The sequence below is a fragment of the Vulpes lagopus genome, chromosome 12, assembly GCF_018345385.1.
Source record: "Vulpes lagopus strain Blue_001 chromosome 12, ASM1834538v1, whole genome shotgun sequence".
Lineage (NCBI taxonomy): Eukaryota > Metazoa > Chordata > Mammalia > Carnivora > Canidae > Vulpes > Vulpes lagopus.
Window position 1 is genome coordinate 42,814,633 of NC_054835.1, and position 25,818 is coordinate 42,840,450.

Below are 25,818 nucleotides of genomic sequence, written 5' to 3' on the forward strand. Positions count from 1 at the left end.
GGAAAAAATCTAAAGGAGAATATTTCATGATGTGAAAATTATGTGAAATTCAATCTTTAATATCCACCAATGAAGTTTATTGGGGCACAGCCACATCCATTTCCCGCCCCCCCCCCCATAGTTCTATGGCTGATTTTGTGCAATAGTAGCCAAGCTGAAGGGCTGAACAGAGACTAAAATATTTACTGTTTGGTCCTTTACAGAAAGCCTTTGCTGATTCCTGTTCTAAAGAGAAGCCTGAACCTTGGGAATGCACCATGCCACAGGTATCTGTTGCTGCGTTTTGCAGAAGGACCGACAGCTTTGGGTAAGGGAAGGTTTCCTAGGAGAACTCCTACCATAAGTGAAAATCCTTTCTTTCTTGGCATTACTACCACCCAAACCACCCCCTAGATATAACCAGAATCCATGGTGTGACAGTTTGAGCCATTCTCATTGACCTCCCTCATTTACCCATGGTCCCATTTGCCCTTCACAGTGCTTTGTACACAATGACAGATCATGGGAAACAGAGTGTCCCTGTCTGCTTCCTTACCATTGATCCAAGCAGATGACAAAGCTCCCTTGAATGAGGCTAATATCCCTTTAGAGAGGTGACCATTTCTCAGTGGTGTCAACTGGTTACTCGCCATTCTCTGCTTCACTCCATGCAAAGAGCCACAGAGTGTTTTTAGGTAACAGGACATTTATACTCATGATGAAATGAACAGGCTTGCATTTCGATAAGCACCATCACGGTAGCCAGTGTTTTCTGGGCTGCGGCTAGTAATCTAGGTAGCATGGACAGTTTCACATGGACTTAAAAAATGAGCAGCCTTGGGATCCCTGGGTGGCGCAGCGGTTTGGCGCCTGCCTTTGGCCCAGGGCGCGATCCTGGAGACCGGGGATCGAATCCCACATCAGGCTCCCGGCGCATGGAGCCTGCTTCTCCCTCTGCCTGTGTCTCTGCCTCTCTCTTTCTCTCTGTATGACTATCATAAATAAATAAAATTTAAAAAAAATTAAAAAAAAAAATGAGCAGCCTTAACATTCAGAGAGCCCACAAATCCACCACCTAACTACGGTGGATGTCCAGTGATTTTCCACTGTTTCCTCCAGGGGATTTTTTTTTTTTAAGCTGGATGAGAGGCTGTCAGTACTGTCTGGACATATGTGGAAGTTGTACTTGGGTGAAACATATGTGGGATATCGGCACCTGTGGGGAGTGTGTGTGTATGTGTGTGTGTGTGAGCGTGTGTGTGTATGTGTGTGTCTGCACCACCATTATGTCTTGGCTGGATTATTGCAGTAGGTTTCTAACTGGCCTCTCTGCTTCTGACCTTGCCCCCCTTCAGTCTATTCTCAACACAGCAGCCAGGATGCTTCCTTAATAACCTAAGTCAGGGAGCACCTGGCTGGCTCAGTTGGTGGAGCATGTGACTCTTGGTCTCGGGGTTGTGGGTTTGAATCCCACACTGGGTGAGGAAATTACTTAAAAAAAAAAAATCTCTAAAACTAAATGAAAAAAATAACACCTAAGTCCGACCATGCCACTCCTTGGACTGAAGCTCTCATGTCATTCTGAGCAAAAGCTAAAGTCCTTGTTGCAGTCTACAAGGCCCTACATGATCCAGTCCCCCGTTGCCTCCCTGGTCTCTTCTCCTACTAACTGTCCCCACTGCTCACTCTACTCCAACCACACATGCCTCCTTGCCATCCTCAAACTGCCAAACACACTCCTACCTCAGGGACTTTGCACTTGCTTTTGCCCCCCCCCCCGCCCCCCGGAACATTCTTCCCAAGGTAGGGAACATTCTTCCCATGGTTTACCTCTTCACTTCCTTCAAATGCCATCTGATAAAATGAGGCCTTCCCTAACCACCCAACCTAAAATAAGCCCCTCACACAGTACTTTTGGTCCCCCTTACCCTGACTTTTTCCTATAGCACTTATAATCACACATGCTACATGCTTCCTTGTTTATTTATTGATTTTCTATTTCCTGCCATTAGAATGTAAGCTCCTTGAGGGCAAGTGTTTTGCCTGTTGGTTCACGGCTCTGTCCCCTGTACTTAGCATAGCGCCTGGCAGAGTAGGGGCTTACTGAGTGCTTGCTTGTTGAGTGAGACTGAATCTCTCTTGCCACATGGCAGCCTGCTGCCCATAGGACCTTGGGCATGAGGCCTTGTTGAGGGTGGAAGGCAGTGGTCTAGTCCTGCCCAGTGCATGGTAGGTATATCAAAGAGAGCCTCTGTGTGTGGGGGGGACAGTGGGCACGTGGTGGTGGGGACAAAATACTAAGTTTCCGGGGATGCGCGGCACAGGCCATCTTATCTTGATGAGTGGGCGAGGGGGATGCTCCACTGGGGTCCAAGTTCCTGGCCTCCCTGAGCCCTGGAGTGGCCTTGCTAAGTGTTCTGAGAATAGGGATCAAGGGAACCCCAGTGATTCTGTCCCCCCTGCCCTTTGAGGAAAAGTTGGAAGCAGGTGCTGGTCCCAAGTCTACAATAACAATTGTTTGGAAGTTTGTCCTTTGAAAATACCGGCCCCCTACCTCTTAGACCTGTCTAATGGCAACTGAGTCACGAGTCAATGAGGGGTGGTGGCTGTGTGGGTGGGTGGGGGGTAATTGAACGCATTGATCCAGGGCTGAGACATCCTCCCCACTAATGAACAAATTAATAAACTCTTCAGTGAGGAGGTGGTGATTAATGAACCAATCAGCTTGCCCTATAATTGGGAAGTGGAATCAGAGGGAGAGGTGGACTGTGGGAGGTTTGTGGGCTGTGGGAGGCTGGCTCCTGGCCCCTCTCATGGTTGCTCTAAAGGGAAGTGACTTCTTTAGGGGCTGTACCCTGAATCTAGACCTTCCCCCATGCCTTCTAGCTTCTCTACTCTGGCTTCTCTGCTCCTATCTATCTTTAGACCCCCTACTCCCCAAGGCATGAGAAGGTTCCAGGGAGGCTACCGGTTCCCTTTGGGCATTTCACAATCCCTGTCATCTCTCTCTGTCTGGGATCAGTACACTAGAAACCCTCTGTCACCACCCCAGTCAGGGCTGCAGTGTCAGAAGAGCAAATGGCCCCCACTCTCAGATCTCCTTGTCCCCTTTAGCCTGCAGGGTCCCTGTCTAGGCCCTGACCCCTGGGATCACAACTGCCCCAAAAAGCCACCCTGGCTGTCCTCTCTATCTCGAGGGTGGGCACCTGCCTCTGTCTTTCCATGGCTTCTGGAGGAGTGTCCTATTATTTTTGCTGTCTGCTCCCCTAACTGGACCTAGGCTTGTCCCTCTGTTTTCTTCTGTATCTATGTCCTGGGAACTCTCCAGACTGGGGCTCTACTGGGATAGTGGTGTGTCTCGTCCCTTGGGTTGGGGCTCCCCAGTGATGTGGCCATGACTCTCCTCTGAGACTGGGGTTACTGGAGAACAGGGCCATGTCCTGCCCCTCAGGTGAATGATTTTTCTTCTCCCTCTGAATATAGGGTCCATGTCCCCTTTTCTGCCTCCATGCTCAGCATGCTGCTCTGGTCTTTCTTGGGATATGCAGGGCCCCTGGGGCCTGACTTGTTGATAAGGAGCCATTTCCGGAGAGTGCAGGTGATTGAACCTATAAAAAGATGATTGAGGGAGCCCTAGGTTCTCCACCTTGAGAGAGCTCTAAAAATAACACCCACGGCCATCTGTCCTGGAGGGTGGAGGGGCTGGCCCAGAACCAAGATGGCCCCTCCTGCCCTTAAGTGCTGATGGGATGCAAGCTCTGAGGCACTGGAGGCTCTGGCCAGGCTGGGGGAAAGGGAGCTGGAAAGGGCTTTATGGGGAGACTCCCCCAACAACCCTCTTTTCCCAGTGGGGACAGGTGGGTCTGATGTGGGTCTGATGTGGCTGGCCTCTCAGAGAGGGTAGCAGGCCCCCAATTAGCCTCCGCTCCCCTATTCCCATGCCCGACTTCTGAGCCCTATGGTTATCCTGGGTAGTGAGCCATTCTGCCCCTCAGTTGAGAGGGCTTCTTCCTGGGGTCTCCCCTACCCTTTCCTGTTTGAATCCTGGGTTCCCTTTTCTCTCAGACCTTCAGTTTCCTCATCTGTAAAATGGGAATAAATCCAGCCCATTGTGTTGTGATCCTATACTGCCCAGTGCACAGTAGGTGCCTAATAAACAGAGTCCCTTCCCCTTTCTTTCAAAGGCTCTGAGTGAGGATCTTCGCCCCAGAGACTGCAATGGGCTGAGGACAGTGGCACGTGCTTGGGCAGCCCTGGCATCACTTAACCCCAGAAGACACCAGTGCCCTGAGTGACACCTGGATGGGGATGGGGTGCACTGCCTTGGAAGGGGTCTCTATGCCAGCTTTGCTTGGGCCTGGGTCTGTGTGTGTCAGGCTGGAGGCACAGGTGGCAGACTCAGCTGCTTCTGTGGCTGGGGCCTGGCCGCGGCCTCCTCTCAGCCCTCTCCCCAACTCTTTAACAGAGAAGGGACCAGAGAGAGAGGCCTCTCCTCGGCCTCTCCTCTAGGACATCATAAACAGCAGGTCAAGAGCCAAAGTCACAGCTTCCACCCCGCCTCAAGTAGGAAGAGCCTTTCCCCCCAGGACCTGCCACTTCTCAGCCCGTCTCCGAAGAATTGTAGAGTGAGGGCTGAAAGGGCCGCCTTTTCCATAGGACGGTCACAGGTCCCACTGGCTGCAGGTAGTGTCCGGCTAATGCCCCTCACCCCACCCATGGGTAGGCTGGGGAAGATGGAATTTTTTTTAAAATTTTTTTTTAAATTTATGATAGTCACACACACAGAGAGAGAGAGAGAGACGCAGAGACATAGGCAGAGGGAGAAGCGGGCTCCATGCACTGGGAGCCCGACGTGGGATTCGATCCCGGGTCTCCAGGATCGCGCCCTGGGCCAAAGGCAGGCGCTAAACCGCTGCGCCACCCAGGGATCCCCGGAAGATGGAATTTTCTCATTGGTCCTAGGGGCTGCCCCAGGAGTCTAGATACAAACGTTTCACTTCCCCAGGAGGCTACAGCTGCTCTTGGGGGGCTGTGGGGTGAAGATGGGGTCCAAGTTCTGTCCAGAGTCTGAGTCTGAGTCTGGTGGCTACCCCCTCATCTCCTGCAAGGTGGAGTCGTCACGCACTGTCTGGGTGTAAGCTCAGCGATCCGCGGGGGTGGAGGCAAGGAGGAGGAAGGGCCCTCCCCACCCCCTGCAGCTCCCCCTCCCTTCCCAGGCTGAGATATAAGCCCCGCGGGGACAGCGCTGAGCAGAGGAGGCCACAGCCCGACCTGCAGCAGCCCAGCCCCTGGGACTCCACTCGCCTTCTACCTGCTCATCTCCGCTCCAGGAGCTCTCGCCGTGAGTGCCGGGGAATAGCCTGGTACCGGAGGGAGCCCTGGCGATTTTGTGGGGAAACTGAGGCTGGGATGGTGAAAGCTGGGGCTGAGCTGCCAGCATAGCCCTCTGCCTCCAGCAACGGTTCTGGGCAGTACGAGTAGGGGTTGGGGAGGCGGACAGGGCTTATGCCCTCTCTGACAGATGGGGAAACTGAGGCAGAGACGGTGCAGGGCCAGAGAACACACAGCGGGCCCGCGGCTGGGCCCTGATCCGGTAGCAGCCTTGCACAGGCCGGGGAGCGTGGGCCCCAGGGCAGCCTCAGCCTCCCGCCGTCGGGGGTCGAGGCGGGGCCTGACCCACGACCCCGGCCCCCCCTCCAGATGGTGACGGTGCGCAGGCCGTGGCCCGCCGTGGCCACAGTGCTGCTGGCCCTGCTCGCCTGCCTGGGGGCGCTGGTCCACGCCTACCCCGCCAAACCCGAGGCTCCCGGCGAAGACGCCTCGCCCGAGGAGCTGAGCCGCTACTACGCGTCGCTGCGCCACTACCTCAACCTGGTCACTCGGCAGCGGTGAGCGCGTGCGCCCGCTGGCTCGGGCTGCCGGGGGTTCCGGGGGTCCCGGGGGTCCCGGGGGCTCCCGCCCTCCGCCCCTTCTCCCGCCCCGCCCGCCCGGGGGCGTGTCCTGCCTGACCCCGCCCCCTATGGCCCCACCCCCAGGTATGGGAAACGCGACAGCCCCGAAGCGGTGCTCTCGAAACTGCTCTTCCCCGACGGCGAGGACCGCCGGGCCAAGTCATGGTAAAAGCGCCCCCCACGCCACCACCACCGGCCACACATCGTCCCCTCGTGCTCTGTCCGGGATGTGACGCCCCACGGAGCCCCACCCGGCCCCGCCAGCCCAGGTCTGAGGCCGCGCTCTGAGCGAGTCCTTTCCTTTCCCTCCTCCAGGCCAGGAGGCGAGTACCTGTGGTGACGACCCCAACGGCTCCTGGGAGTTATGCGAACTACACCGACCTCATTTGCATGTTTGCTCCTGACCCTGGACCCTGGGTTCCTCTCCCTGCCTGCTGCGCCTGGGGTGTGGGTGCGGGATGGGGATGGGGTCTTCATTCCACTTCTCCGTGTCCCCAGCCCCTGGGCTGGCAGGCTGTGTGTGGTCTTTCCCTGGTCCCCAAATAAAGAGCAAATTTCACTGAAACGGAATGTGTGCGTGTGGATTTCCTTCTCCTTCGTGGAGGTGGCCACCAGGGGCAAGTGGAAGGTAGAGGCAACAAACAAGACTGAGCCCCACAGACAAAAGGCTCCCCTGGACAGGGCCGGGGCAGAGTGGGGGGGGTCCCTCTGCTCTGTGCTAGGAGAAGACACTGCGGCCCCGCAGGGGCGCTGGGCGGCGGGGCAAGGACAGGGAGGTGGGGTGGGGGGTGGCTGGAGCAGAGCAAGGGACGGCTGCGGCCCTCTCCAGTCGTTGGAAGTGGGGCGGGATGAAACTTCTTGACAAGGGGCAGGGAGAAACAGGAAAAAGAGTTGCGAGAGGATGGGGAGGGTAGAAAGGAGCTTGCTAGGCAGCCCAGGAGAGTAGACGGGGACAGAGGTGCACTATCCACCTGCTCCCAAGGGCGCAGGTGGCTGGGGGCCTGGGCTGGGCACCAGTGCTTTGTGGCAGTCCCCGAGGAGATAGATTACTAACCTCCAAGGCTGTAGTAGCTGGGGGTAGTGATGTGATCCAAGATGGGACAGTGGAGGAAGTCATTTGGGGGGGTGAAGGTGGGAGTATGTGTGCTGGGGAGGGGGCATTTCTAACGTCCCCTTCCCTGGGCAGGAGGTGCAATGGGAGTATGGAGGCTGCCCTTTCCCTTCGCAACAGCCCTCCTCCACATTGCTGAATTCCCACTCAATGGATAGGTCCCACTCAATGGATAGGTCCCTAACTGTGCCTTCCTAGTGACAAGGCTATGGGGACACCCACCAGTGCACCGCCCCCATTCCCTTGACTAGACACTGAAGGCTGAAGGCACTGTGGATGTTTAAACTGGAGTCTGACCCAAATCCCTCACCACTTCATCCCTATGATGGAGGAATCCCAGAGCCTGCAGGCTGATCTTCCCTGGTACCCTTCCTGCCCAGCCCCCCTCCTCCAGGAAGCCTGCCTTGATTGGCCCTGATCTGCACTCTTCCTGCCCTGTGTGGCAGCCCAGCTTTCCTGGCCACCGCTCTGTTCTGCCCGTGTCGCTGTGTCAGGTCTCCCTTCTGAGGAACCCCTAAAGGAAGGGCGTGTGTCTCCCTACTCAGACACAGCCTCCTCAGTCTGGGGACTCTCTCCTGGGCCTCTAGGTCAGCAGGACCTGGACAAGCCCAAGGCAAGGAGCTGGGGATGAGGAGGAGAATCAGGTTGAAGCCAAAGCTCCAGACCCAGACAGGGTCAGAAGATCAGGAAGGCCGGGTGTGTCACTTCAGAGGGCAGGAGTCTCGCAGGACCGTTTGCTATTATGGGGCTATGGAAAGAGAGCAGATCCTAAAGCTGGCTCTGTCATAGCTGCTCCCACACAACCTGCCCTCGGGGGCCTGGGGCTCTGACTCCTCTCCTGTGCTGCTGGCCTCAAGGTCAGGCAGGAATGGGTGAAGCGGAGGCAGGTCCGGGGCCTGGTGCACATCACCAGCTACGTGGACTCGGACGCCCTAACCCTTTGTCCAAGCCACTCCCCTGCCTGCAGAGCCCTTTCCTTCCTTTCCAGCCTGGAAAACATCTTCAGGACAATGTTCACCTCCTCCTAGAAGCCTCTCCTGATTTCTCAGGGCAGAGTTAGTTTTTCTGGTTCTCTCCCTACTGTATTATTGTTATCTGAGATCCACCTCCCATGTCATTTTGCCCCTTATCTTCTCTCCTCCAATCCACTCTCTCTGCTCCAGGAGGGGAGGGGTGGGAACACACAGTGGCTGCCATGAGCTTTGGTGCAATTTGTGGTCAGAGGAGTGGGATGGTGTGTGCCTGTGTTGGTGTCCATGGTCCCCTGTCTGGCGGTCTGCCTGGGAGGGCAGTGGTCAGCCTGAGGCTGATGGAAGAGACCCCTGGTGTGAATTATGCATGACCACGGACAATTTCACTCTGACCTGTCTCATTGATCATCAGTGACATGGGTTAGCCTCCCATTCACTTGGAGGAAAGTTGAGCCAGTGGTCAATCCACAGCCGACCAGGCTCAACCAGCCTTGCTGCCGGAGGAGCCTTAGATGTGATATTAATAGTGATGACAGCTACCTTTTGAAAGAAGCACTTACTTATGTTCTAAATGCCGAACTATTTGTTTTACACACACCACATTGCTAGAATATTGATTTGGCTTTTTTAAAATAAAGGCAGAATTAGCAGTAGCTTAAACAGGACAGAAGTTTATTTCTCTTTTACATAAAATTCAGTGGCATCTGGGGATTAGCACCTCTGTTTCACGAGGAAGTCCAGAAGCCCTGGGACCTATTTTGTGGCATCCCCATGTCCTCCTCTACATGACTGGAGATGGCCCACCGTTACCGCCTCGTGTTCCAGTCAACAGGAAGGGAGGGAAGGGGAAGGGGAGATGCTCTGGTTACGAGGCTGAGTCACACTTACCCTAAGACCTGGATTCAACTAACCATTTCATTTCACCCATGATGGTTTCGTGGGTCAGGATTGGGAAGTGCTCAACTAGGCACCTGTCACTTGGAGTCGTTCCTGCAGTGACAGTCAGGGGTTGGCTGGGGCTGGGGTCATTAGAGGGCACCCCTCAGGGTTGATGCCTAGGAGGTCTCACGCACATGTCTGGGGGTGCTGCTAGCTGCTGGCCCAGAGCTCAGCTGGGTCTGTTGACCCAGCACCTCCATGTGGGGGCCCCTCCAGCACTGTATTCTTGGGGTAGTTGGGCCCACATGGTAGCTGGCTCCCCACGAAGTGAGTGCTGGGAGAGAACTGGGAGGAAGCAGTGCTGCCCTTTGTCTTCCTGGGGCCACTGTAACAAAATACCACAAACCTAGGAGTTTACCAGCAGGTCTGAAGGCTGGAAGTCTGAAGTCCCAGGTGGGCAGGGTTGCTTACCTTTGAGGGCTGTGAGGGTCGGGGCTGCTCCAGGCCTCTGTCCTTGGCTCCTAGGTGGCTTCCCTTCTGTGCATCTGTTTCTGTGTCCCAAAGTCCCGTTAATTTAAACACAGCAGTCATATTGGATTAGGGGTCCGCTCTACTCCAGGGTGAGCTCAACTTAATTAGTTTTCATCCGCAAAGACTCTATTGCCAAATAAGGCTGCATTTTGAGGCACTGGGGGTTAGGATTTCAACATGCGAACTTGGGGGGGGCACACAATTCAACCATAACAACTGCCTCCTATGACCTGGCCTCACAAGCCACATCCTCCAACACACTCACCTGATCAGTACACCTGAGAAAGGGACACGGACCCCTCTGTGGAACTACATGTGGGATAGGAGGTCTTTCAGTGGTTGTTATCTTTGCTACAGTCGGCCTCAGGACAGCACGAGAATGGCACGAGGCACCGAAACGCTCTTCTCAGTGGCTAGAACTTAGTCATGCGGTCCCACCTCATGGCCAGAACAACCCAGAAGATGTCATTAGCCCAGTGGCCACGTGCTGTTCTCAAGCTCGTGTATGATGGGAGGAGGAGAGAGTGCCTACTGGAGCAACCAACGTTATCGGTTACAAACATGATCTCCTTTGAACATCCTCTGGAAATCACCTGGCCCATCTCATCATTGAGCAGATGGGAATCCTGAGGTCTGGGGATGGGGAGAAGCTGGCAGGAGGTCACACAGCCGGGGACAGAGGTAAGAGAGCCCTCCGTGTGCCGCTTCTGGCTCCACTAACCATTCACTCTCAACTCTTCTGCAAGGCTCCCCATGGTGCACTCCTGTCTCCTCTGGCGGCACCTCCCACGTTCCTCCATTAGTGTCCCCCAACAGTGCAGTCCCGTTGTCACCACCCCACTTCTGTGAGAAGCATCTCCTACTGTCCTCAAGGCCACTCCAGCCTCATTTCCTCTGGGAACCTTCTGCTCTGGCCTGCCCGTCTCTGGAGCCTGACTCTGAGTTCTCACACGGGCCTACCCCCTCAAGTCCCGCTGTGGGCAAGCGGGGGCAGGGACCTCAGAGACCAAAGATCTGCATTCGAGTCCCAGTCTGCCATTGGTCAGCCATGTGACTTTGGCCCGCCTAGTCAGTCATTCCATTTCACTGCCTGTGTTTCTTCACTGGTCACACATGGAAACTTACACCTTAAATAATAATAAGAGTTCACTGCTTAGGCTCAGAGAGGTTATGTGCTTTGCCAAAGGTCACACAGCTCTTGAGTGGTAGAGCTGATGAGGAAGGCAGCTGAACGTACAGCCTGGCACATGCTTACTAACACCCCCTCTTTTCCTTTACTCTCCTTCTCACTTCTAACCCTTCTGGAAACTCAGGCTCAGGAAACTTTCCCCTCCAATGACCCCAAGGGAGAAATTCCCCTCCTTCCACACCCAGTCCCCTCTTAGGAAAAAATGTGGGCTGACAATGGTTGGATTTGCTTTTGCAGGTGCTGTGGGCAGGGAGGGAAAAATATTGAACACTTCTGCGCCTGCAGGGGCCCTGGTGCAGAGGGAGTCTCCTGGGAAGAGAGAAGTGGGGGCAGAGTCCAATCTCCAAATGAATGACCTGAGTCCCCAGTCAGGCCTGCACTGATTTTGAGGGAATAGGACAGGGACTCGGGGGGGGGGGGGTGTATGTGTGTATGCGCACGTGCAACAGCTACCCTCAGTCTAAGGGTTTCTCCAGGGAACAGGGGACCCATTAGGTTCCTGACATCTGGGGGCAGCCACCTGTACCCCTCCAGCCCCCCACTGCTGCCACCCAGCACAGGAATAAGACATTGGCCTAAGAGCTGGGCCAGGCTGCTTTGGAGGCACTCTTGTGAGAGGCACATATGGAGGATGTGATGCTGGCTGAATTCCTGTCCTTGCAGTCTCATATGTGGGGACCCCCACCCCGCTTATGGCACACTCAGCCTCAGCCTGTGACCCCAGGTGCTCCTGGGGAGTTCCTCTTCTACTTGCTTCAAAGCCCTCACTCCATCCATAACACTGCCCAGTGGCCATCCGCCCGGTCCTAGAAGGACCCATGGGGTTGGGCAGGTGGAGAAGGACCTTTTTCCATTTTCATTTCATCCACCTGCAGGTAAGTATTTGGTGCCTTGTCTAAGCGGGCTCCACGGCAGGTCCTCGGAACGTATGAAGATGAGCGAGACGCATCACTCGGTTCTGGATCTGGCCTACGGTGCAGAAGGCACACCCACTGCCTCTTCCTCTTGGTTTGTCCCAACTTCCCTGAGAGGACCCAGAAAGGGAATCTGTCGTTTGCAAAGGAGAAAAATGAAAGCTATGGGTCCAGTTGACAGTGTGGAATATGAGTCATTTGTGAGGCACAAGACAAGACTGTCACTGGCCGCAGTACTCAGTCAAGCGCCAGATCTGCCATCTGCAGGGGCTCGGTCCTGACACAGTGGCCAGAACAGGTGGGCCAGGCGGCAATCCTGCTGGAGGCCGGACCCTCCGCCGTAGGGTTGGAGCCTGGCGCCCCCTGGTGGCACAATGCAGCCCCCGCGGCCTCACCTGAGGGGCGCGGGCACCAGCGCTGGTTCACCAACTTCGTTTTGCAAAGCGGGAGCCAGGGCCAAGGCTGCCCAGACAGACAGACCGACCTCCATATTTGCTTTTGGGATATAAACTTTTGTCTGGTGAGGCATTATTGTTCTTGTTACCAGAAACCAGGGTTGAGAGGAACTGACATAACACTGACGTTTAGAGATCCTCTTTATCCTCCCTATCTTGAGGAAAATCAAAGCTCAGAGGGGCTAAAATTATTTCCCCAGGATGACACAGAGCCCACAGCAAAGCCAGGATTTGGACCTCTAAGCCCGCTGTGTTAGATCCCTGGGGTCACACCTCCAGGTGTCACACCCCCTACGACTCCCCCCAGAACACACACACTTTTGGTGTCTTGTTCTGGGACAATAGGACCTCGGAGGCAAAAGGTCTTTGGCTCCCCACTGGCTTCAGTGTGTCCTTCAGACATGCCTGGTCTGCTCCTTGCCCTGAGCAGGGGAGGGGGCTGGGGGTTGAGGAAGGGACGCCTGAGCAGGGCAGGCTCAGAGGCTCCTGGGGGTGGTGGTGATGTTGGGATGGTGGGGTTGAGGCCTAGACAGCTGCGTGGTCTCAGGCAAGTCTCTTCACCTCTGTGAACCTCATGTTTCTCAGCCAAAAAGAAATGGAAAATTATAGCAATAGTTTGACAGCCCCACTTAGGAAAAAAAGAGTTCAGATTTTGGAATTAGACTTTGTTTCAAACTCTGGATTTCCCACTGACTAGTTACCTGGCCTTCGGCTAGTCACTTAATGCCTCGGAGTTCCTGTCTACATTTGTAAGATGGGTTGGTTGGTGCAGGGACTCAGTGAGGTGATAGGGAGCATGTTGGAAAATTCAAGGCTTTATGATGCCAACTTTATCACGGTGTTGGAAAGGAGCTCTGGGATTTGCCTCTGGTGTCTGCTCCCCCCTCACTCCATTCCCCTGGCCCCAGGCACATGGGTTCTCATTTGCACCCCACACACCAGCCGGGGAGTAGGTCTCTCCCTGCCTGTGTCCTCAACTCTTTTGCACATTTAAGGCCTCTCCCCACCCGACCCTCGGTCTCACTTTGTTCTAGTCACAATCTGGAAAGGAAGTCCTGACTCTTCATCCTGGAGTCTCCGAGTCGCAGGCTCAATCTTATGCTCTGAGGGAATTTTTTTTTTTTTTTTTTTTTTTTATTTATGATAGTCACACACACAGAGAGAGAGAGAGAGAGAGAGACAGGCAGAGGGAGAAGCAGGCTCCATGCACCGGGAGCCGATGTGGGATTCGATCCCGGGTCTCCAGGATCGCGCCCTGGGCCAAAGGCAGGCGCCAAACCGCTGCGCCACCCAGGGATCCCTCTGAGGGAATTTGTTTGAGGATTCCCGTTAATCTCTGGGAGGCAGTCGGGGCTGTTCTGAGGCTGGGACCAGAACCTTTCAGTAGCCGGACATCCCCATTCTTTTTGAACCAAGCCTGCTCTGGTGCCCAAAGGTGGATGGTGGCCCACAGGAGACTTACTGTGGCCCACTTTTACCTGTTATACTGCTGGTCTGGCACCCACAACACCGCCCTGTCCCCCTCCCAGCCCTGGCCCCAGGGCTGGCTGTCGTAGGTACCAGGGAGACAGTGGGAGGAGGGGGTGAGGGCTGGGCAATGAGAGAGGCTGACAAGAGGCGGGGACTCTGGGGGACTGAGGACTATAAAGGGGCACCGAGGAGGGCAAGGACACCCATCCGGCCCTTAGGACTCAGGGTAAGTGGTCCTCGGCTGGGGGGGAGGCAGGGCCTTGGGGGGTCCTTGGGACTAGGGTCTGGGGTGGGGGAAGGAATTGATGCTTTGCAGAGCAGCGGGCTGGTGTTGGGACATCTGGGGCCCTGCTTGGGTCTCACTCTACATCTGGCTGAACCTATCACCCTGGAAGAGCAAGCAGTCTGCTGACTAAAGACAAAGCATGCATGGGGAGTAAGGGGTGGCCGTGCACACAAATGTGAGTGATGGCGACCTTGTGAGTGACGGGGTCCTGTGCCTATCGGCTGAGGGTGACCCAGGCAACAGTGTCTTCTCCAGGACCTGCACTTGAATGTCTATCCAGGTGGAGGTGCGGGGGCAGACCCACAGGTCCTGGATCCCTGTCCTTTGGCTCACAAGTTCATTCTGTGTGCTCCTACTGTGTGAGCCAGAGCACCCCTTCATCCCACCCCTCGTCTGCCTCCTCAGAGCCACTGGGCTCTGGATGTCACGAGTCCTGGGTCTCCTGCCCCATGTCCCCACCTTCCCTGCTATGCTTTCTGACGTTGCTGGGGGCCTGTCCATGCTCTCCAGGGTGGTGTCTGGGAGGTGGGTGGTCACATTCGAACAGCCCTTTGCTCTGTCCTCCCCAGGCTTGGACACATGGGTGATGGGCTAAGGGCCCGGGCAGGTGGTCTCTGTCCTTTCTTACCTTCTTGCTCCTCACTCCCCAGATGCCTGCCGCCTGCCGCTGCCTCTTCCTGCTGCTCCTGTCAGCCTGTGTGGCTCTGTTGCTGCAGCCGCCACTGGGTACCCGGGGGGCCCCGCTGGAGCCAGTGTATCCGGGGGACGATGCCACACCAGAGCAGATGGCCCAGTACGCGGCTGAGCTCCGCAGATACATCAACATGCTGACCAGGCCCAGGTGCGTGTGAGAGAGGGAGAGAGAGAGCCCGGTCCCTGCGGCCCTGGGCCACAACCCAGCCTCAGCCCCTGCCACGCTCTTGGGAAAGCAAAGCAGCTCCACTGATCCCTGGGGCCCGGGTGGGATGGTGCCCAAGGGTGGGCACAGTGCTTGCCCCACCTGCCTCTCCCCTCCCAGGTATGGGAAAAGAGACAGAGGAGAAATGCGGGACATCCTGGAATGGGGCTCCCCCCATGCAGCCGCCCCCAGGTAGGTCTGCTTCCCTGCCCTGTGTGCCTAGATCCCTGGGGCTGGAAGCGGGGCAGGGAGGAGAGAACACAGGCCCAGTGCTGGCCTGAGGTCTCCTGGGGGCACAAGGACTGTCCACTCCCCCTGTTGTGTTCCCCCCTCTCCTCACAGGGAGCTGATGGACGAGTAATGCCACCTCCAAGTAATGCCACCTCTGCCTCTCAGGCCAATGCCAGCCTACCTCTCCCCTCTGCACCCCTGGCCAAAGCTTGCTCCCTGCTCTCGCACACAGACTAAATAAAGCAAGTCAGTCATAGCTTCTGTGGGTGTGTGTCTCTATGGACCCCTGGTGGGGGCAGGAGCAGGCCGAATGCATGGGAGAGATGGGGGGGAGGCCCAGAAGGGAAAGGAGAGTACTGTCAGTGATGCAGAAGACCTGTGGGTCCTCTGAGCCATTCAGCTCAGAATCTCAGGGAGCCAGGGACTCCTCCCAGACCATTCAGCAAGTCAATGAGGCTTGACTCTTCCATTTCAGCACCTCTAGACCTTCCAGATCTGCAGCCTGATGATGGCCATGCCCCCAAACATATCCCCTGCCAATGTGCCTAGGCAGTAGGTGAAGTTCTAATGTGTATTAAAGTGTCCTTGGCACAGGGGGTGGGGTGCAGGGGCAACAACCCAGCATGGAGGAATGGTTGGTGCTAAGTCAGACCTCTGACCTCTGGGCAGGTCAGAGATGTGTCACTGTGTGTGTCCAGTAGGATCATGACTCATCAGGGGGCACGGGCCCCACAGAAGCATGGCCAGCAGGGAAGGACTGTGATGGGGAGGGCCTGGAGATGGGGTCCTGTACAGACTGTTGGGAAAATAAGCCTACTGTGTGCCGGGGGGATGGGGGCACGTTCAACCCTCCCAACAACCTAGTGAGGGGGATGCTGTGGCCCTCACTCTACAGAGGGCGAGACTCAGGCTCAGTGAGGTGTGGCTGCTTATCCCAGGTCCTGCACAGACAACAAGCTAGTACAGGCTATGTAGCACCCGCTCTAAGAGTCAGAAGAACTTGGCTCTGATTCTAGGATCTGCCACTCCCTGTGTGCTGGGAAGCAGGGCTACAACCTCTCTGAGCCTCCCATCTGTCAAGAGGGAAGGATGATAGGGTTGCAGTGAGGATGACATGAAATAACATGTATGAAACGTTGACTGTGGGGGGCGCCTGGGGGACTCAGTTGGTTGAGTGTCTGATTCTTGATTTCGGGCTCGAGTTACAACGACCTCAGGGTCTTGGGATTGAGCCCTGTATCAGGCTCCCTGCTCAGTGGGGAGTCTGCTTGAGATTCTCTCTCTTTGCTCCTCCCCCTACTCACACATACTCTCTCTAAAATTAAAAAAAAAAAATCTTTTTAAAAAAACCCAAGACAACCCAGGTATTTGCAGCTGGAGGGAGTAAAAATGCTGAGAATCCCTTGAACAATTCCTCTTTCAGCAAGTAAACCCATAGATGTACTATTATGATCTCTATGTGTACCAATAAGCTATAGTATTGATTTGTTGGAAATTTAAATTTCAGTCAAATGCAATTACTTAAAAAAAAAAAAGAAAATAGAAAAGAAATATTAAGCGTGGTTCTTGACTCAAGTAAATGCTCAGTAAACAGGAGCTTTTCAGAGGCCGATGTGCCCCTGGCCAACCAGCTGTTTCCATGAAGCATGCCAGAAAGACCAGTGGAGAGAAAACACGGGCTTCAAACACGTGAAGCTCTCCATCTGATGCAAGAGGGATACAGGGAACTCCATGTGGCTCCTGGATGGGGCTCTGGAAGGCAGGCTTTCCATGATTACATGGAAGCATCTTTGAAGAACTAAAAACTTAGAGAGAATGGGTCCGGAGAGGCAATGAAGTCCTGGGCGTAGGGTCTACTGGAGCAGCTGCAGCAGTGGAGGCCGCAGGGGGACTTCAGCCTTCTGGGAGGAGGCTGGCAGTGTGAGAATTGTGGCCACCCCCAGGAGCCCAATTTGCGGATTCTACACTCCAGCTCCAGAAGGGTGAGGACCCGGATCTGGCCCCAGGGAGCCTGCACTGAGGACAAGTGGCCCCAGTGGTCTTCGGCAGCCCTTGCCCTTCTTGGGCACTCTGAGCAGGTGGGGATGGGTAGGGTGTGTGTGTGTGTGTGTGTGTGAGAGAGAGACACACACACACACACACATTGGGAGAGTGAACACATCTCTTTCCCCTTCTCCTGGGACGGGAACACCTGTGGATGAGGGATTGTCATGGCAGGGATGGGTCGTGAGGGAAGTGAGAGAATTAGAACATTTCTGTTCCTGGAATGGCTTCTCCAGCCTCCCCCACATGTTCTGCCCAGAAAAGACAGGGCTTGTGGGCTTGATGGATGAGAGGGTCCCCTTTCCTGGGCTCAGCACCTCACACTGACTCCAAGACAAGGATAAATATGTTTTCCCTTAAGTCCTGGCTGTGCCTGGAGTGTGCAAATGGCCCAAGAGTTGGAACCAGGGCCTAAAAGTCATGGGTAGATGCAGCTACCAGGCAGATGCACGGCTCAGGGTGATTCTCAAACCCAAGGGAGTGGCTGGGAGGGGAGCCGCTTTCAGAGAGCAAAGTTTGAGTTTGGATGATGGAGCCTGAAGCCCCAGCATTTTCTGGCAGCTAAACGGATGGGCTCTGAGTAGGGAGAGAGGTAGACACTTTCCAGGGGCAGGAATTAGGATCCTTCTCAGGGCATACTTGTGTGTGAGAGGTGGCTTGTGAGAGGTGCCTCTGAAGCCGAGCACCTCTGCCCCTGCCCTCTTGTCCAGGTCTTCTGATAGTCACCAGCCTCCCCCCTGCCCTGCGCCCCGCAAACCTAGGAGAGTGCCATCCTCACATCCAGCTTATCAGGGACAGGCCCTCGATGGGCTCCTGCCATTTCTGCTCTGCACATTGCTGGAGTGACAGGCTGAGAGGGTCCTGGAGGCAAAGGCAGGACTACCTGTTCTTCACCCCTAAGGGTAAGCAAAGACACTGTTGCTTGTTCCTGGGTCACCTGGGTCGTCCAGGGCTAGCATCTAAGGTGCCCTGCTCTGTGGAGACACTTGTGTGGGAGGGGATCCTAGCTGAAGCCCCTTCTTCCAGATTACTGGGACCTGCTCCTCTGGCCTCTGCTGGCCCTCTGGTTAGAGCACCCCCCCCCTCCCATCCCAGTGGAGTACATCTGCAAGTGGGGGCAGGTGGATGGGCTGCTGGAAGGAGGCAGGAGAGACCTGCAGGGGAGGTCCTTTTCTCTCACAGTAGGAGTTCCAGGGTCCTCTCTCCCCTTGAAGGTCAGATCCCTTCCTGCCTAGGGCCCACAGGAGTCACCAAGCCATGGAGATATTTCTCTTTATTGTTTTGGGGTAGGTGGTGGTGAGGAAGGTGAGCAGGTAGGAGTTAAGGCTCCCTGAAGAATACAAAGGGGGAGGGTGGGCCAGCAGACTTGAGTCAGGCAAGTGGAGGTCAGGGCCCTGCCTGGAGAAGGATGTCCCTGGGGCCCTGGTGTCCACCCCGCACAGCCCAGGACTTCCTCTCTGTCCGGCCCCCCCTGCCCCCAGTTCTGGGGCTCCTGATAGGTGCCAGCCTGCCCAGGCTCTCCTACCTGGGGCCCTAGGAGGAGGGCAGAGGTTGGGGTTTCCCGGTGGTCTGTCGGGGGGGTTTCGTAGCATTCGCTGGTACGGGTTTCGTGGTGTTTGCTGGTGGGGTTCTTGTGGTGTTGGCAGCTTTCTTGGGGTTTTTAACGTTTTTAGATTTCTTGGTGTCCTTAGACTTAGAGCTGGGGAACACATCTTTGCACAGATCTCAGGGTGGCGAGGGCGGTGGGTGGGGTGCCCGGTGATGCCCATTTCCTCCCCCACCCCCCTGCCCGTCCTCCCGCCCTCCCGCTCTCCCCCCGCCCACCTGCTGTTGAAGAGCTTCTCCAGGTACTTGTTGAAGTGGGCGAAGTTGGACAGCCAGTCCGCCGCCCTGGGCCCGGGGGGCTGCTGCGGCTGCAGCTCCTCCCCCAGGGCTCCCCGGGGCCGCAGCAGCAGCAGCGCCAGGCACACCAGGGCCAGTGCGCACGCGCAGCGCAGAGCCGGCGCCTGGGGGGAGGGGGAGACAGGAGCGCGGCTGTCACGTGACCACCCCACCCCACCCCCCCACCCCCCGGGCCGGGAGACTCGGCGACGCGTCCGCCTCTGGGACGCACGCAGGTGCGCGAGGCCTGAAGGGCCCTCCCGCTGCCCGGGCCGAAGGCTGCGCACCGGGACCTGCGCAGTGCTGCGCGCACAGACAGCGGCGGGTACTCGGGACGGTGAGGGGGGACCGGGAGCACCCCCTCGGGTGGGCCCCCGGGGCAGCTCGCTCGCCTCACCGACCTCTTCCGCAACAACTTGCTCACCCCACTCGAGCCTCTCCCCCCTCCTTGCCGTCCCTCAGAAATGCCAGGCGTGCTGTTCTCCGCCTGGAAGGCTCCCGCCAGATACCCGCAGGGCCTCCGCTCAAGATCCACCCCTAAATGGGTCCTACCCTCACACCCCTCCCTTCATCTTGTACTTTCCCCTTCCAGGTCATCTTCTAACTTACTATATTCTGTGCTTTTTAAAAATTGTCTTCGTCTCTCCCAAGGAATTCCCCACCGCCAACCCCGTGTAAGCACCGTCACAGTTGGGCTCTTCGCCTGTTCTGCTCACCAATGTAGCACAAGCACCTAGAACAGTGCCTGACGCTTGGCAGGTGCTCAGTAATACATGTTAAATGAATGACTAACAGCTGCGGACTGGAATGCCCGCCCAGGGATCCCCACATGTGCACCCAGCCGTGCACAGAGAATTTTGTGCTGGCGACACACAGGCACATCCGGTGATTCACATACTATAATGCCCAGACATGTGATACACACCCTCCAGAGCCCCTGGACCCTCAACCCTCTCTTGACCAGGAAATCCCCTCATCCCCACTGCTCAAGGCAGGGACAGGAAAGCCTGGCGGCTGTTCTAGCCTTCGGATTGGTGGAGGGGCTACTCTGGTCTCACTCCTTCATGCCTGTGATCCTGCGGAGGGCCCTTGGTGCCAGCTTCCATCCTCAAGCTCCTGGAGAACGTAGCTGACAGGGGTCCCCGACTCAGCCGTCACATATTACCATGGTGCTGGGCAGGTGCAGAGCGGCTCAGCAAAAGGATATCTGGCAAGGAAGTCCGAGGCCCTTTAAATTCCTTCAGATCCATGTCACCTTTCCCACAAAGGCTCCACCCCTAGCTTGGCCCCCTCCTGCCCCTGTGTCATAACCTGGGAGTTGGGAACAGGGAGAAAGTGGGGGTGGAAGCACATGGGCTGCCAGCTGTCCTGACCTGGGCACAGTTAGTGCCGGGGGCCCAGGGGTGTGGGTGGCAGATGCGGGAGGCACTGGGGAGTAGGGGTCACTTGTTGCCTCAAGTCTACAGATCCCAGGGAGGAACTGTCTCTGGGGTTGAGAGGGGGCTGGGCTTGCCCAAGGACTATTCTTAGGGTTGGGAGGGCTATGCTGAGAGACCAGGTGCCCCTTCCCACCCAGCTGGGGGCTCAACACCCCTACTTCTGGCTTCCAGGCCTGCTGGCAGGGGCATGGGTGATGTTAAGGTTTCTGCCTTAGGATTGCAGGCCCTATTGCTCATTCTGGAGATTTTTGCAGCTTGCCTAGCTACTTTGGAGACCCTGATGGGAGACCTGCAGAGCTTCTGAAGTGTGGTGGGTCTCAGCTCCCTGAATGATGGACTCAGGGCTTGAACTGCTTCAGGTCACAGAACTTTGGCTGTGTGGCCATTAGGGCCCCTCTACTTGCCCAACATTGCTGCTTTTCTGTGGCAAGTTTGTAGGATCTGAACTGAAGCTTTTTCATGCCAATCCTCACTCCCCCCGCCCCCCTGCCAATAGGGACATAGTAGGAAGAGCAGGGGCTTCTAGGTAGGAATCCTGACTTTACCACTTCCTGGCTGTGTGACGTTGATTAAGGGACATTGTCTTCCCTGGACCTCCGCATCCTCACTGTGAAATGGAGCTTATCACATCTATAGCCTTAGGGCTGTCGTGAGGATCGAGTGGGAGGATGTAGCTGAAGCCCTTGGACAGCTGCTGGCACACAATGATTAACATATATGGGCTCCTCCACTCAGGGATGCACCCCTTCCCTCCATCGTCACTTCTCCCTTAGGGGAAGGGTGAGAAATTCAATGTCAATGTCATCGAAGTTTATGGGATGGCTCAGCAGCCAAGTGAGAAAGAACTTCGTGTCCACAGAGCCAAGACACTAAGAAAAATAAATGAGATTCCCGTGATAAAATTCCATAGTACAAGTTGAGAGGAGAGATCTTGGTGTCAGTGTGCCCCAAGTCCCAACAAACAGGCTGTCTTTTATTTCTCTTAGGCCCAAGCCCAGGGTTGATGACCCCATTCCTGAAAGAGCTCCAACGATGTGTCTTCTTGCAGCCTTGGCTATGAGGATACAAGCTGCCCTTACAAACCCAGAGCACTGAGGGCTTTCAGTCCCTCATTCTTCTGGACCCACTTATTCCAGGAACTGTCAAGTTCTGAGGGGTGGTGTACATCTCCCCGCCTTCCTGCCCAGAAAAAGAGAAAATGCTTGATGGGGTGAGCAGGTTGGGAAAGGAGGCACAAAGCACTCAATATTATTATCATAATGGTAATCACAATCACAAAGTATTATCACAGTCATAATAGCACTGTGGAGTATATAAGTATATACTAATAACTGATAATCACTGCCTTTGCTTGGTGCCAGGTACTGGGAGAAGCACTCTGTTGCAGTGTCTCTAATTTTAATGACACTTGTAGGCATTAACTCCTTTTGCATTTGAGGAAACAGGCTCAGAGAAGTTAGGAGATTATCCAAGGCCAGTGTGACTGAGATTCAAGCTCCGGACTGCTCAGATCTTTCCATCTTCTTGGAAAGCTACCCCCAGTGAATTTCATACCTCTCTATCCGTTGGGATTCAGGCGATCTGCAATCCAGAGTCCCCCTCAATCACATCCCCATCCCTTGGCCTCTCAGCTACTTCTGATTCAAGTGGGGTTCTTTGCCATGCTCTGTGTCCCAATTTCTCTCCATCTGCTCGGCTCTGTTTCTCTCGGGGGGGCTTTTTGAGAAAACTCATCTTTGTTTCTCCAGGCCCGATGGTCAAAAAATAGACATTGGCATCAGACTGACCTGGGTTCCAAGCTTGACTTAGTCGCTTGTTGCCATGTGTCCTGGACAAGTTGCTTTGCTTCTCTGAGCATTGTGTCCTCCGTCGTGGGGGGAAACACTAGAGCTAGGTCATGGAGCTATCAAGAGACAAGGCTGAGAGAAGGATATGCTTCTGGCCCCAGGTCTTCCTTGAATTTTGTGATTTGCTCCAGTGACCCTTCAGGGAAAATTCTCTCTTTTACTTAATCTGATTTAATTGGATTTTTGCTTGCTACCAAGCCAAACCAAAGCAAACTGAAAAACCTTTGACTAACAAGCCTTCTTTTACTTCTTGGATTAAGTCCAAGTTTCTTAGCATGATATTTGAGGTCCTTCACAATTTGACCTCAGCCCACTTAAAAAGAAAAAAAAAACCTTCAAAAACAACTTTGTAGAAGTATAATTTAAACACAATAAAATTTGCCCGTTTGAAGTGCACAGTTGGATGAGTTTTGACAAATGTGCAACCACCCCCACAGTCAAGACACAGAACATTTCCATCACCTCAGCTGGTTCCCTCCTGCCCCTTTGCAGTTCATCTGGCCCCAAACGACTGCTGATCTGATCTCTATAGATTAGTTTTGCATGTTTTAGACTTCATAGAAATGGCATCAAACAGTATGTTCTTTTTGTCTGACTCCTTTCACTCAGCATAACGTTTTTGACATTCCTCTGAATTGTTAGGCGGATCAGCCATTTGTTCTTTTTTATTGCCGAGTAGTACTGTTCCTTGATGATGATGTGCCACAATCTGTTTACCATTCCCCTGTTCTGGATGTGTGCATTTCTACCCACATCTCCTGCCCGTGGACAGGTTCCTCCCTCGACGTACCTGTCCAACCCTCTACCCGTTAGATTCCGCCGGCCTCCCAAACAGTTCTGCACTTTCATACCCCAGCCTTTGCTTGTGCTCTTCCTTCTCTCTGGAATGAGTGTCTTCTACTCCTCTGCCTTGTAAAATCATGGGACTCAATTCTGGCAATTCCTCTTCTGCAAAGCCTCCCCAGTCCCCTCACTGCACCGCTTTGGGCTCCTTGGCTCCTCTCTGCATCCAGTTCCCTGGCGGTCCTCATCTGCCTACGCACCAGGCCCATCATCTGACGATGATCGCTTACCTGTTCCCATCCTTGGTTGTGCATTGGAATCATCTGGACAACTTTCCAGCTACTGTTGTATGGCCCCGTCCCTAGAGTCTTTACCTTGTAACTGAGCATCCACTCCATGGCAGACACTGCCTTAGGTGCTGGAGCCCCAGTAGTCAATAAGATATAGTCACTATCTTCAAAGAACTTCACAGTAGTGGGAATAGGTGTTTGTTGAGTGGAATAATGAATATTTCAAGAAATGTCTATCAAGATACTATCTCGTGGCAATCCCTGTTGGAAAGAGTAGGAAGTTGTCTCCTTGGATACATATTTTGATAGAGTTGGAAGGGGATTCAGGAAGATAGTTCCAACTTCCAACTTCCCATTTTACAGATGAGAAAACCAAGGCCAAGTAGCTGGGTGTTCTGACCTGGAGGAGGAAGGTAGTTTCTGAAAGCCAGAAGGCTCTTGCATGAGGGCATCCCTGCTAGCTGCTCTAAGCTGTCAAGCCCAGTATCTGATGCCAAGTTAATAAAAGATTAGGACACATTAGTAGAAGTATTTTAATCAAATCTAGATAAATTCAAGATTACAGGGATGCACGGGTAGGTCAGTGGTTGAGTTTCTGCCTTTGGCTCAGGTCATGATCCTGGGGTCATGGGTTCGAGTACCTCATCAGGCTTCTTGCAGGGAGTCTGCTTCTCCCTCTGCCTATGTTTCTGCCTCTCTTTCTCTCTCTCTGTGTCTCATGAATAAATAAATAAAATCCTTTTAAAAAATCAAGATTAGGGATCCCTGGGTGGCGCAGCGGTTTAGCGCCTGTCTTTGGCCCAGGGCGCGATCCTGGAGACCCGGGATCGAATCCCACATCGGGCTCCCGGTGCATGGAGCCTGCTTCTCCCTCTGCCTGTGTCTCTGCCTCTCTCTCTCTCTCTGTGTGTGTGTGTGTGACTATCATAAATAAATAAAATTAAAAAAAAAAAAAATTCAACTTTAAAAAAAAAAAAAAAAAAAATCAAGATTACACTAAGCTGTGATGGATAACAGCAAAGGATCAGCTAGAAAGATTACCAATTGTTTCTAGATGCTTATTTCTCTTAGTGCTGCTAATTTTATGCATTGTCTCAAATTAAGTCAAATTTAACTGTTATTTAAGTTCAGCAGTTTTTTTGAGTTATCATATTTTTGTAGATTGGAGAATAATTTATGGAAAATGAAGCAAGTTTCTTTACTAACAAAGCCTGCTAAGCGGAGCTCTGCCATTTGCTTGCTGTGGGATCCTGGGCAAGTCATTGAACTCCTCTGTCCTTTAGTGTCTTCATCTATGAAGAAATGAAAGCTAAAAATAGTACCTATGAAGTGAGGTGTGACATTTACTGAGGCCACACAACCTGGGGTGAAATCCCAGCTCCACCACTTAACATCATCACACCAAGGGGGCGAATTGCTTAATCTCCCTGTACTCCAGGGGTAATAGTATTCTGCACCTTGACCAGTTGTCATGAGGATCAAAAAAATATGTTCAGACAGAGACTGGAACTGCGTGTGGCTGAGCTCACACATGGCAGCGCTAGTGTGGGTGATGGTTAGAACACAGAGTGGCAGCCCACATTGCTGGAGAAGGTTCTGAATTATGAATAAGCTGTTGGAAGATCAAAGAATGCAGATTACACAGTGGGGTGAACTGACCAAGCAAATGCTCCAGATACAGTGGAAAGAAAAGATCTACCCCATTTCTCCTAACTCCATATCATCCTTCCTCTTTCCCCAGGAAGAATGGAATAGGGTCCATTGGCCGGCTGGCTAAGGGAGTGGGAGGCTGGGGCACATCCGCGCTGTCAGAGGAGAATTCTTGTGGCAGGCCTTCCCGTGACAGCTCAGGACAAGCAGGCTTTGCGCATCAGCTGTGACCCTGAAAGTAGTGACCTAGGAAGAGCATTGGACTGGAACACAAGGAGGCTTTGGGTTTGATGGTTTGCCACTGTGTGTCCTGGAGCTGTATACCATGATTGCTAGGGTTTCTTTGAAATTCTACTTTACTATTAGATTCTCTGTGAGCCAGGTTTAGGGGAAGGGTAGAGAGAAGGAATAAAAAAAGGAAGCTCTTGGGGTTGCCTGGGTGGCTCAGTCAGTTGGTTAAGCGTCCAACTCTTGATTTCAGCTTAGGTGGTGATCTCAGCATCATGAGATCCAGCCCCGCATCTGGCTTTGCGCTGGAGCTTGGTTGAGATTCTCTCTCTCCCTCTCCCTCTGTTACCCCTGACACCCTGCCACTTGTACTCTCTCTCTCTTTCTTTCTGAAAGGAAGAAAGAAATAATGAAAGAGAAAGAAAGAAAAAGAGAAAAGAAAGAAAGAAAGGAAGGAAGGAAGGAAGGAAGGAAGGAAGGAAGAAAGAAAGAAAGAAAGAAAGAAAGGAAAAGAAAGAAAGAAAGAAAGAAAGAAGGAAGGAAAGAAAGAAAGAAAAAGAAAAAGAAAAAGAAAGAAAGAGAAAGAAAGGAAAAGAAAGAAGGAAAGAAGGAAGGAAAGAAAGAAAGAAAAAGAAAAAGAAAAAGAAAAGAAAGAAAAAGAAAGAAAGAAAGAAAGAAAGAAAGAAAGAAAGAAAGAAAGAAAGATACTTGGCTGGCTCAGTTGGTTAAGCATTTGCCTTTGGCTCAGGTCATGATTCCAGAGTCCTAGGACTGAGCCCTGCATCAGGCTTC

At 53.9% G+C, this 25,818-nt stretch overlaps 2 protein-coding genes across 2 annotated transcripts; both read left to right on the top strand.

Annotated features, from left to right (window-relative positions):
* The first annotated feature begins 202 nt into the window (after positions 1–202).
* Positions 203–6,471, top strand: PYY (peptide YY). The gene is made up of 5 exons (XM_041727088.1): positions 203–307; positions 5,196–5,320; positions 5,680–5,867; positions 6,015–6,095; positions 6,246–6,471. The coding sequence occupies exons 3-5, from the start codon at positions 5,680–5,682 to the stop codon at positions 6,268–6,270; spliced, it is 294 nt and encodes a 97-aa protein (XP_041583022.1). The 5' UTR covers positions 203–307; positions 5,196–5,320; the 3' UTR covers positions 6,271–6,471.
* Positions 6,472–13,754: 7,283 nt separating this feature from the next.
* On the top strand, positions 13,755–15,111 carry PPY (pancreatic polypeptide). Its single transcript, XM_041726928.1, has 3 exons — positions 13,755–14,577; positions 14,755–14,826; positions 14,977–15,111. The coding sequence occupies exons 1-3, from the start codon at positions 14,387–14,389 to the stop codon at positions 14,993–14,995; spliced, it is 282 nt and encodes a 93-aa protein (XP_041582862.1). The 5' UTR covers positions 13,755–14,386; the 3' UTR covers positions 14,996–15,111.
* The last annotated feature ends 10,707 nt before the right edge of the window (positions 15,112–25,818 follow it).

Excerpts from the sequence above, each read along its gene's own strand:
- PPY (XM_041726928.1), top strand. The coding sequence starts at position 14,387 with ATGCCTGCCGCCTGCCGCTGCCTCTTCCTGCTGCTCCTGTCAGCCTGT. Across the intron at positions 14,578-14,754 it reads AACATGCTGACCAGGCCCAG|GTATGGGAAAAGAGACAGAG; the intron begins GTGCGTGTGAGA and ends CTCCCCTCCCAG.
- PYY (XM_041727088.1), top strand. The coding sequence starts at position 5,680 with ATGGTGACGGTGCGCAGGCCGTGGCCCGCCGTGGCCACAGTGCTGCTG. Across the intron at positions 5,868-6,014 it reads AACCTGGTCACTCGGCAGCG|GTATGGGAAACGCGACAGCC; the intron begins GTGAGCGCGTGC and ends CCCCACCCCCAG. Across the intron at positions 6,096-6,245 it reads GACCGCCGGGCCAAGTCATG|GCCAGGAGGCGAGTACCTGT; the intron begins GTAAAAGCGCCC and ends TCCCTCCTCCAG.